The sequence below is a fragment of the Empidonax traillii genome, unplaced genomic scaffold, assembly GCF_003031625.1.
Source record: "Empidonax traillii isolate 1590-97213 ecotype Southwest subspecies unplaced genomic scaffold, ASM303162v1 scaffold1846:size100009, whole genome shotgun sequence".
NCBI lineage: Eukaryota > Metazoa > Chordata > Aves > Passeriformes > Tyrannidae > Empidonax > Empidonax traillii.
This window is the reverse complement of record NW_020957039.1, coordinates 88,151-100,009: the sequence shown is the minus strand read 5'-3', so window position 1 is coordinate 100,009 and position 11,859 is coordinate 88,151. Positions and strand designations below refer to the sequence as shown.

At 38.3% G+C, this 11,859-nt stretch overlaps 1 protein-coding gene across 1 annotated transcript in view; it reads right to left on the bottom strand.

Moving 5' to 3' along the window:
• Nucleotides 1-8,121: 8,121 nt before the first annotated feature.
• Nucleotides 8,122-11,859, bottom strand: part of LOC114071108 (spondin-1-like) — a gene marked incomplete at its 3' end in the record, with an annotated part of 34,775 nt that continues 31,037 nt past the window's right edge. The window contains exon 3 of the mRNA XM_027908799.1: nucleotides 8,122-8,255. Within this exon, the coding sequence (XP_027764600.1) occupies nucleotides 8,122-8,255 (134 nt within the window). The remainder of the gene's footprint in view (nucleotides 8,256-11,859) is intronic.

Here is an 11,859-nt window from a genome sequence, read left to right as displayed (position 1 = left end):
TTTAGAAGAACACGAGTTTATGAGAAATTCCATTTATAACACTTGCCAAACTCACGTGCTCCCACTGTGAAGTTAAAGCAGCAATTTTAAATCTGTGAGAAAATGAAAATGAAACAGATTTTTGTTTTAAATGTAGATGTGTTAGCAGATCCAGAGGGCTTATACTGTATGCATTGAAATGCAAATATGCATTTTTACATCTAATATTAGAGCTGCTATAGATACAGGAGCTATATTGGAAGGCAGAAAGTAATTCTCCCTAATACAAGTAAACTCTCTGGGGGCATTTAACCTATAAAATGAAATATAGGGCTGTAAGTTAGTTTCATACATTTTTTTTTCCTATTTGTTTGGGGGTTTTTTGAGGTTTTTTAAAATAGCTGGATGAAGAAAACATTTAAATTACTTTTAAGGAACCTCAATACTGCACTATTAACATACAAGCTTTTCTATCTTGAAGTGGTTTATGAAGAGTCACTGACTGGCCTCTGGTTGCTCTTGAGAAAACAGAGGCATTGAAAAATGAGTTGAGCTGTATAGAACAACCCAGTGGAAAAGGACAGGGATGGACCCAAATCCACTCACTTCCAATCTATGCCCCTGGCCATTTCAAACTGTGCACAGCCCTATTACAACTCCTAAAGGCGAAGAAGAGGGAAAATGAAAGCACACACCGAGGATCACCTATGGAAAATTGTACATTTTCTATATGTCCATGTCCAAGGTTAAATTTGTTCTGTGGACTGTTGGGATGTAAAGACATATCTTAGTTTGCTATCTCATGTAGAGACGCATGAAGTGTCTATATAAAATATTTTATTTAAGCTATACTGCTATTGCCTCTGTCAAAAAATGTTCAGCAACTATTGCTGCTGTAGAGGGGTAGTTATTTGGAGGATTTTTTTTTTTTTTAAACTATTAGTACAGAAATTGTGATAATTTCTCTACATGCAGGAGACTCATTAATTCCACTGGGAAAAATCAACACAGCTATTTGTAATATGAGAACTCTTCTATTGTTCCATAAACAGATTGTTCTTGCAGGTAAGGAAGGCAGATTGTTCTCTATTTTGCCTTGGCCATTGTGTTTAGTCATAATGGAAAGCTGTTGGTAAGTGCTTTACAACTCTGCTCAATTGCTGCACTGTTGGTATTCTAATAAACAGTCGGGTAAAATTGTTGACATGAATTATTTGGACAACTGCACAGGAAGGCTGAAAGGATAAATGGAAAAGACTGAATAACAAATTTATTATCCAGTTCAAACAAGCAAGGTTTGTTGTTTTTGTTCTTCTGTGGTTAGTCTTCAGACTTTGAATATTTAGAGGCATAGTTTTATAGTGAACTCGTCACAGCTCTTCAACTATATGAGCTACTGCTCATCTGCTTCACAATAGTGTGATTTTTCAGTGAGTATAAACCTATGAATCCCCTCCCAGAACTACAGACCACGAGTATTTAGGAATCCTAAAAGAGTATGTAGGACCATCCTATTTCACATGTTTTGTAAAAAGTAAGATGCATTTAATAAATGCATTCCATGTAAAGCATTTAAAGAAACACTCAAATAAGCATAGGGAAAAAGACTTGAGATACATTTTAATCAGGTCAGTGACCCAAAAAATCAAGGAAAGTTGTACTCATTGGGGTAAGTACAGCCTAGCAGAGAAAAGAAAATGTTTTAGTGGTGAAAGCATCAGAGAGGACAGAAGAATCTCTTTGTATTGCTTAATCACCTTAGTCTAGTAACCTGAATAACTCAGAACCATGCCCAACTTCTCCCTCTGCCAGGTCACAGACGCTGATGAGGGATTCAGGACAAGCACGAAAAGTAGCACACAAAAATTTCAGCTGTAATTGTACATCATTCTCTTCTTTTAATTGTTTGGGGTGTTTTTTTTTAAGTTCACATCTGTGATCAGCTATCAGATGTTGCTTTTACATGACTGGCAACAGCTTCAGATGCACTGTGGCTTCCACCCATGTAAAGGAGTCTGACTGATGCAGACCCACCCTGAAGCTCGCTGACAACTGGAACTTCTTTCTCCTGGGAGCAAATCTGTGCAGCATTGTTTCTGTGAGAACCACGATATCAGCACTTTCAGTAGGAGATATTCATTCTCGAGTGCATTTTTATTCTGACTGTCTCAATTTGGCATTTCTGATAAATGCTCCTCTTGATGCACGGATAGGGAATCGGTCATAGATTAATTTACACACCCCAGAGCTGCTCTTATGGTTTTGGGGTTTTGCCCAGATACCCTGTGCTCTGCTTCTGGACCAAGGATCTCGTAATGAGTTTTGAGGGTAGAGAAGAGATTTGGCTGCATGACAAGACAAGTTTCAGGATGCAGTTAGGAGCTCATGGGGGTTTATGACATTTGGTTCTTCTCTTAGTCTCTCCAACACCATATTTGAGCATATTGTTTACTCAGAGTGACACGCCAAGTGACCTGAATAAATATAACAGTTGAAGTTTTAAGAAATCAAAAAGTACATATCCAAAAACTCTTACTGGAGTGCATTCACCCTCAGAGCTTTGAAGCTTGAGAGCAAGAGGACTGTCAAAATCCACATGGATTAACACATGAGTGTTATATCCAAGGTGACCCACGGACTAGAACTGAAGTTGTCCCTGTAGGGATGACAGCTCTGCTACAATAGCACAACTCTCTAAAAGATTTTGCCAATATGGATTTTATATGCACTAAATATATCATAGTTTTCCTTTAGAAGATGGAAATTCTTTAAAATTCCCCTACTCTCTAATTACATACAAACCAGACCTAATGTAATTAAAATCATGAAGATAATCACATATTCAGAAAAAACAGTGAGTTCCACACTTTTCCTCAAATATTATAAAACATTTCCCTAGAGATGGCTCAGAACACATTTCAAAAAACAAACAGCAGAGGCACTAAGATGAATACAGGGGACTTCTGCAAGTAGTAATGGTAATGCACTATTTACAGATACCAGGCCTTAATTTGTTTGTTTAAGCATGATATTTCATGATTATTTCATGAGCCAATTAGAGAACTGTGCTTTTTCTTCTAAATAGTAAATTGAATAGAACTCATCTGCACGTGGCCATCCTTTACTACATTTAACAATTAATCTCAGACTCAATGAAAATCACCAAATGCTAAAGGAGGAAAAGATAATTACCATCTCTCAGTACTTGACTCTTCATGAGATCCACACCAGCTGACAGATTTACTCAATTTAGATATTAACAAGATTCTCCCTACCTTGAAATTTTAATATATAACAAGCTAGGACAATGTACAGAATTTTCTTCACTCTTGCATTATATTGTAGAATTCTAAAGGACTTGCAGAAAACTGTTTGTTCTGTATTTCCCTTCAATTAAAGGGGTCAGACCTTTATCTACCTGTTCAGTACCACACTTAACTATCTTGAGGAATACAACTTACCACTCCAATCTAGAAACTTGGGGCTCAAAGTGGTCTAAAAGAGGTGATTCTTCACCACTGCTAAGAAACTTTCAATAAACTATTGTCTTTTTTTTTTTTTTTTTTAAATCAATGGTGTAAATCCTACTTGAAATCAATATTTAAGACTTTTGTTGTTAAACAAGATAAATCTCCAGTAGTTGTTTTTCTTTTTACAGAATTAAGCAGTCTCTGAATATTAGCTGTCAGATAAAAATAATGCATGTGTACTGCTCTACAATTCAGGAAAAATAGAATATGCTAACCCAAGCTTAGCAGCCTACATGAAGTAAAAAAGAGGGGGAGTGTTAAAAGTTAAAAGTTTTCACTCGTTTAAACAAAATATTAAAACAGAATGACCAAGACAAGTTTCAAACCCCAGAAAATCTCTCTACTTCCATGTCATGATACAAATACCACCAGGCTCTGCCATTGCTCTACTGCCTATGTAATTCTTCTTATATAAATTTCACATCACAAAAATAAACACAAACATCTCCCAAGGAAGTTATAGCAGTAGGTTTTCAAAGCTTCTAGAAAGCAAATGCATTCTGAAGAGCTCAGAAATCTAGTGAGGAAGCTTTAGAACAAGAAACTTTTATCTGAGGATGAAGGAAATGACCTGGTCCTCCCATACTGAACACATGTGGCAATCACAAGAAACAAGGAGAAGAAAATAGGGAGAGAAGGATGTTCCACTGTGAACATGAAAACAAGCAGACTGAGCACAGCATGACAGCTTGGAAGGGTCAAAACAGATAACCTTAGGCAGAGAAGCAAGAAAGATAGAGTTGTAAGCACTTTCCTGCTCACGCTGATACTTGGGTAGCTTCTGCAGCCAGCACAGATGCTGAGGCAGCCAAGTGAATCCTTATTGCCAAGCATGATCCGAGTGCATCCTGTTGATTTATCTTTAATAACTTCATCCCACACAGCAAAACTTTCGATTCAAGTGCCTAGTGCTGTGATGGGGCCGAATACACTGTCTGACAGACGACAATGAATTCCATTTCCATCGGGTCGTTCTCGAAATCTAGCTGCTTAAAATTGTCTTGCGGCGTGTGTGGGGCCCTCCCCGAAGCGATAGGATGTTTCTCCAAGTCCATCCATCTGCAGAAATCACTTTAAGAACCCGCTCCATGCTGGAGTGTCTGTGTGCCTTCCTGTAATTGGATTTAGCTGCACAGTGTTCTGAGCACACCTCAGGCGAGTGGAGAGAGGGCTTCAGGCTTGAGGGTCTCCCAAGCCGCGTGAAACACGTAAGCAAAGCCTTTTATCTTGTGCCTTCAGTGCAACTCAAGCATAGGCTGAAGTGTGTGGGTAAATGTTTGCATCCTGGGAGCACATTCTGTACTGGCAGCTTCAGCAGAGAGACGGAAGGATTTGCACCTTTAGGGTATTTCACTGTCCTCACTTATTGGGAACGAAGAGAATGAATGAATTATTCTCAACTAAGCAATTACATCGTAAATTAATCCATTTCCTTCTCTTTTTTTTTTTTTTTTTTTTTTTTTGACTCCCAATTCTAGGTCTTCACACAGAAAGAGGTGTTTTAGAAAGCAAGGTAGTGATAGTAAGCCAAATCCAAATACGCTTATTCTCCTAAATTTTGTTTCTCGCAGTCACCCAGAAAGTTAGGATTGCACACACATGTGCTCATGCCAAACGATTTAGCAACTCTTACTGAACCCTAGAACTACAGATTACCATTTCTCTGTGTCATTTTATGCTTTTCACAGCCAAACTGATCACGTGCACTGTATGCCTGGAAAGCACTGGGAAGACTACTAAGCCAAATTTGAGCAATCAAGTGTTGCCATCAAAGGTATCAGACTTCACAAATTGCAGAAAAATAGCTGTTCCCAGGCCTCAGTACTAGTCCAGGAAAAGCTTCCTGGAAGAGTCTGTACTTAATTATACCACTATAAATCTAGAAAAACCCCATTATTTGGCACTAAAACTGTAATAAGTTTTTATGGATGATCTATGTTTAACTTGTGACTACATTTAACTTGTCTACATATTGAAGCCAGTAGACAAGGACATAGTGAAAAAGTATATTCTTATGATTCAGAATGGGCTACAAAATGTTGCCATCTTGTTTTGGAAATTCTAAAACAAAAGTATCATAGGATCCAAAGATTGAAACAGATATGTGTTGATAATAATAAAAAAATATTTGCACGTCCATCACATAGAGACGAAAGAAAAATACAGAGGGTTTGTTTCCTCTAAAGTTCAGGGTTTCAGAATTTTTCCATGGTGAGTTTGGACTTAACTATTTAAAACACAAACTGCTTTTAGACTTCTGTTTTTATCATACAGAATAATTATGAAACTCACATCCAACATTTCCATGCTATTTTATGGGAGCTGACCACAAGGAGGGTTTATGAAGAATGCTGAATGCAAACTCTAATTCAGATGCCATCAAAGCTTTACATACAGAAGAGAAAATGTAAATGTTGTTAATGCCAAAACCCCATCAGAGACTGCTGTGTAGGTGCCACAGAGGACTGCACTGCAGCACAAACAAATAACCACGTTAGGATGTTAATTTCTGGCATCAGCAGCTCTTACTAATGGCCACTGTTTCATTCTTTTTTTGAACTGTCCTCGGGAATAAAGTGATTACTTATCCTCCAAGGTCAATAAAGCAATCGTTGGGAGGAAGCTTATATTTTTCACATAATTTTTACTGGAAAGTACTTAACTTCCTTCCACTTTTCAGGAGCACGTAGACACCAAAGATGCCCACAGCAATCTGTAAATAGGCGGTCATAACACCAAAATTTTACTTGCCCCATGAACCTAAATTCCCAAACAGATTATGAGAATCAGTGCCAGTCAGCTAATTTAACTACAATACTGCAGATACTGCACAGGGATAGATTAGAGTGTTGAACATCCACCAGGACCTGACTAGCAGAGAAGAGAGAGAAGAAACACTCATCCAGATCCTGCAGTTGCTGGTACTTTACTGCATTCCTTTGCTGGCAAGACCCAGGCAGGCAAGCCCCTCAATCAACTTCAGCCACAGATATTTCAGTTCAGTGAGAAAAGTATAGGTCTGTGTTAATTTATTTTGTTAATGGAAATTTTATTTAGGACAACAAAGGGGGGGGATGGAATCCATCAACTTGGGTTGTTGCGTATCATTACTGGATTAAAGTTTAAATCTTGTCTTTTTAAAAGGCTCTATAAAACATCATCACCTTATTATTCCTTTACTTAAGTAGTAAAGCACCTCAAGCAATATTTGCTATGCAGCCAAGAGGGGGGCAGTCCTGAGGGGAAGGCCAAGGAGCTTTACTGATAAACAGCTTAGCAACACCGAAGAATCTTCTTGATTGCCAAAGGAAGTCTTGAAAAATTCCATCTATAAACTTCTAACCCAACTTGTCTCGCCGTGCAGCAGGCAGCAGGTTTCACAGTTTTACTGCAGAGCCTGATGCAAACTTGCCTGTGCTGAGCTTAAGAAAAGGCTGGAAGTGTATTCCTGAACTGCTTTCGTGCAGATTAAACCAGGTGATTTTTAAACAAAATCGTTTCACTGAAAGTGAGAGGCAGCAAGTAAAACTGCAAAAGATTCGAGACTGTTCCACAGCCAGTGTAAGAGCTGGGACTAGATCACCCTCACAGATGTGGAAGAGGAAGGTGTCTTTCTTTTGTGCCCATCAGCAGACAAGTGAAGCACAGGGAGAGAGGAAAAGCAGCCATGGGCCGTTTTTGCTGGTGGCAATTTCCCAACCCGTTCAGAAATCAATAATTTAATAACACATTTTTCTGAATGGCCTGGGCTGTCTTCAGCAGAACCTTTGTGACAGCCCTCCCTTAAAAGCCTAAAGTTTTGTGTCACTTAAAGGCATCCCAGTCCTGATAAGAGCCTTTGAAATTCTTTGGTCTGCTGCAGGGCAAATCTTGGCAATTTCAAAGGCTCCTCCCGCACGTGGATTCAAAGCAAGCAAAGAAATCCCGATTGTCCATGCATATTTGACCAATCTGTCCTATTAAATCCAGCAAGCCAACTCTTAAGAGGCAGGGTAATGTTTATCTGGCACTCTTCATGGTCCTGCAGACAAATGAATGCACCCAAAGCAAAGTTCACCTGCGTGGTGTTACGTATGTCCACTGCTTAAAAGGCATGAATACACATGCTAGTGTGAACTAAAACATCAGTAAATGATCACTGGCTCTAAAACAAAAACATTCACCTCTAAACAAACAGATCTGTTTTTACTGATTAAGGTCCATTCAGAAAATCCTGACTCTACAGAACGTTCCTGTTTTTCATCTCAGCTAAGATCATGTTTTTCGCCTGAGTCTCAGCCAGACGGATGCAGTTTTGATCGTAAAAATTAAGATTTTTTTTTTTTTTTTTTTTTTTTTTTTTTTTTTTTTTTTTTTTTTTTTTTTTTTTTTTTTTTTTTTGATTCTTACGTGAAAAGAATGGCTGAGAGCCTAACAAGTTCAATTAGGGTTTCTGATTCAATGCTTACTGAAGGCTTGGAGTAACTTCTGAATATTTAGGCTTTAAATTGCTAACGTTTCACTGTGCAAGTACAACTAAACTTGACCCAGCGTGTCTCAATCCAGTAAATATTAGACTTATTAACTGAATTTCATTTTAACTGTTAGTTTCAATATGCCTTAAAGTACTTACTTCAGAATCACACAGCCTGTCCCTGTAGGAGGAGCCGTCCAAAACACCTGAATGCGTGTCCTCCTCCGAGGTGTGCTCTCAGTCACAGCAACAGGACAATTGCTCATGAACTGTGTCTCTTCCTCATCTATGATCTAGGGAAATTGCAAGAGAAGATGATTATGAAAAGATAAGGAGATACATAGCCAGTGCCTCTCGAGTATGTTTTGTCAGTTCATGTTTTCTTCGAGTGGAATATTTATAATATTCTCTGCTTAGCTCAGCAGTACTTCAGTAAATTTATTTATAACATGCAGATTGCTCGCTGAATTGAAAACAAAAGGCTCGCAAAATAAAGGCAGAACAATAATTCAGTTCTAGGTAAAGAGAATCCAGACCTTTCTGAGCATGGCTGCAAATAACCCTTTATGTTGATCCTGATTACTGGAGCTTCCTGTAAATATTAATAAAGTAAAAAGACTAAAATATTTATAATTCCAAGTTGTTGGTTTTTTTTAATACTATGGCAATCAGCTGGTTAGGACAGATTGAACATGCTAGAGAAGAAGGGCTTTCTGTTCATTTTTTTTTGCTTGCTTTTTAAACCAACATTTGTTTAAACAATACTATTCTTAAGGTATCAAAAGACTGTCCAGGTCAAAAGAGGTGATATGTGGATCATAATAATTTATAATTCAGAGTCCATTATTTAGCCCAAACTGCAGACACTTTTGCTTTTTTGATTGATTGATGTTCAACAAAAAAGTTTGAGTCAGAAACCAGAGAGGCTGATTTGGAACTGGTGTTCCAAGGATTTTACTCAAAGGTGTCAGGACAAAATAGCTTTCTCACTACATATGTGCTTCATGGATTGTACTTTGAGCCTTCTGTTCGTCAGATCTCAAAGGATTTTCATCAGAAACTGCTAAGCTTTATTTGGAAACAGGCAATCCTGTGATATTGCAAAATTCCTCTTCAAACTTGCTCACTGGTCCCCCTTCATTCAATGAAGCTGCAGTTCACACTGCACTGGGTCAAGATTCAGGCACTGAGATACCATTTTGAGAAAGAAGCTGTATTTATCAATTTACCACATGATTCAACTCTGAAGTTGCTTTTACAGAAATCTGGTTCTAATAACACACACACACTTCTACCAAATAATAATCAGAAAAAAAAAATCTTCAGGCAGTCAGCATAAGTTTAAACAAGCATTTGGACAAAAAAAATTATACTTTACATTTTAAAATATTGACAATATCTGTAGTTGCAGCAGATCTGCTTTAGTGAGCAGGCATGCTCTCTATCTTACCCGATGACACTACCAGGAGTCCCAAACATTTTTAGCCAAGCCAACAAACATTTCTATATTTCCATGGCAGAGTCAAGTGGCAGTGGCCCAGAGGAGTGCTGAGAAGCTCTATTCAGCTGGTCAATAGGGCAACAGTTAATGAGTTTTAAATTTTAAGCCATTAATATTCTTCGAGTTTTTTAACGCTCCGCAGAATCTGCGTAACCAAACACAATGTGCACATTTGCTGGAGTTTAATTAACATGAAGCTGTGGGAAGCATGGGATCTAGTGCAGGCTTAAGCTGACTGCACAGTTTCTACTTCCACTGGATGCGATTTAATGCATTTAACTTGAGCATCAAGAAATCCCTAATCTACAATTCTGTCTCGGCCATCGACTGTGTTTACTCAGTCTGCCTCATTCCTGCAACAGTAAAATAAAGAAATAAAACTGTCTACTTATCTCTCAGAAAGGTTGCCTCAACTATTTCAGGACTGTATCAATTGACCTTTTATCCATATCTCAGAGTAATTCATTCTCATTCAGAAACCAGTTTTAGTGGAAGCTCTGAGAGAAGAATGGGTGATTTTATACCACCTCATATGCAATAAAATACTACTGCACATTACACAAAAGTGTGATAATTCCCACAGAGAAGGCTCTTAGAAGGTCATCAGAAAATTCTTAAAAAGGAGAGCTTTTCTGGAAAAACAGAAATCTTGCAACCTACTGTAGAAGTTACACTAGCTCCATATTCTCTTATCAGATGCAAGATGCTGCTGCAGTATAACTCACATTCCCTCTAAAAAACTTTTAAAATATGTTCAATTCAGGTCAAGGTTAGATAATGTCAGGTATGCATAAATACAACTCATCAGGCACAAGCTATTCAACAATGACCAAGGAAAATTTTCCAGATCTAGTTTAGCTCTTGCCTGACACACACTGCATCAAGGAAGGTTTCTTGAGAAGCCCAAATGAAACAAAGCCATGCTCTCTTGAGTTGCTGCCTTCAGTTAATGAGAACTTAGCTACTTTTATATCACTAAAGATCATTCCTCCAGCAGTCATCACCGCAGACTCATCTGTGATGCATTTGCATGTTCAGTAAATTCTTATCTCCAGGTGAATCAACCCTGATTTTCACCCCCCAAACAACAAACCCAAACCCAATAACTCACACTTAAGGAAGGAGTTGTAACAACTGTGAGTGGTCATTACAAGTCAAATTTCTGACTACTGCAGAAGCAGAACCTGGAATATCTGTTTGAATTCTAGATAGTCACTGGGTTGGAGCACATCCAGGCCCCTTTCCAGCTGCAACAAATGAACATGGAAACACAGACATATTTTGTATTTCCTTTGCCCACCTAATTCCTGCCACTCAGCACATAAGGAATTTTCTCCAGGAATACAGATGCCTCTAATGAAGTAATTTAAAAGTTCTGGTTGGATTTTTAGAACATAATCCTGGGAGAACAGGAAATGGCTGGGCCTCAAGGCTGCATCACGATTTCCTGCATCACTAACCATCAAAGCAGAAGACTTGTGCAATAAGTGTCTACTGGAAAAACCTGACCATAAAATAATGTCTTCCAAAAAGTGTTCCTTTGAAGAAAAATTAGACTGAAGCTTTCTTAATAAAGACTCCTGGTGTTGACAGAATACAGTACAGCTCTCCTAAATTAGTTGGAAAGGCTCAAATGTCAGTTGATTTGAGACGATTAAAGCTATTTTATGATACAGTAGAAAACTCAGAACTGTCCAGATTCTGGCATTTCAGATAAATATAAAACTATCTCAAATGCATCTGCTAGGAAGACGATTTTTGTGGGGTTTTTCCATATCCATGGAGGTTCAATTCTTTATATAAAGTTCTTAGGAGCAATAAGAAAGGGTTCCTGATTGATACAGCAGGATTAACAAACATATTTTAAGGTGGTGGTTGCTATTATTCCACTCACATGCAACACAGGAGAAAAGCAATAGTATCCTGGCCAACTGTAGGGGGAAAAAAAAGAGATACATAATACAATCCTGCTTTTTCTTCTGGAGTCAAGTCAGACCACAGGCGTGAAGGAAAGAATTGGCAGGGGAAAGGCACACAGATTAAAGTGCAGCATTTGCAAAATTACAGCTTCTAAACCCCAGGTTATCTGTAATGGGAAGCCTTACATTTTCAGGAATGGGCCAGCAAATTACCCACATAATTTGGACACAAACCCTAAAAACAAAAAAATAAACAATTAGCCAAAGAATCTGAGGCCTCAGAGGGGGGGGGATCTCTATGTGATTAATTCCTTCCAATCCACAGATGCAATGACATTGGGTTTTAATATTCTATCCAGACTTTCTTGTGGAGGGGGTTTTTGCCCATTATTGTTGTAGCGTTATTGGACCAATTTATTCCTTGTAAATCCTGAGTAAGATCCTTGGAGTTAACCGGGATCTGATCGAGTATCACAG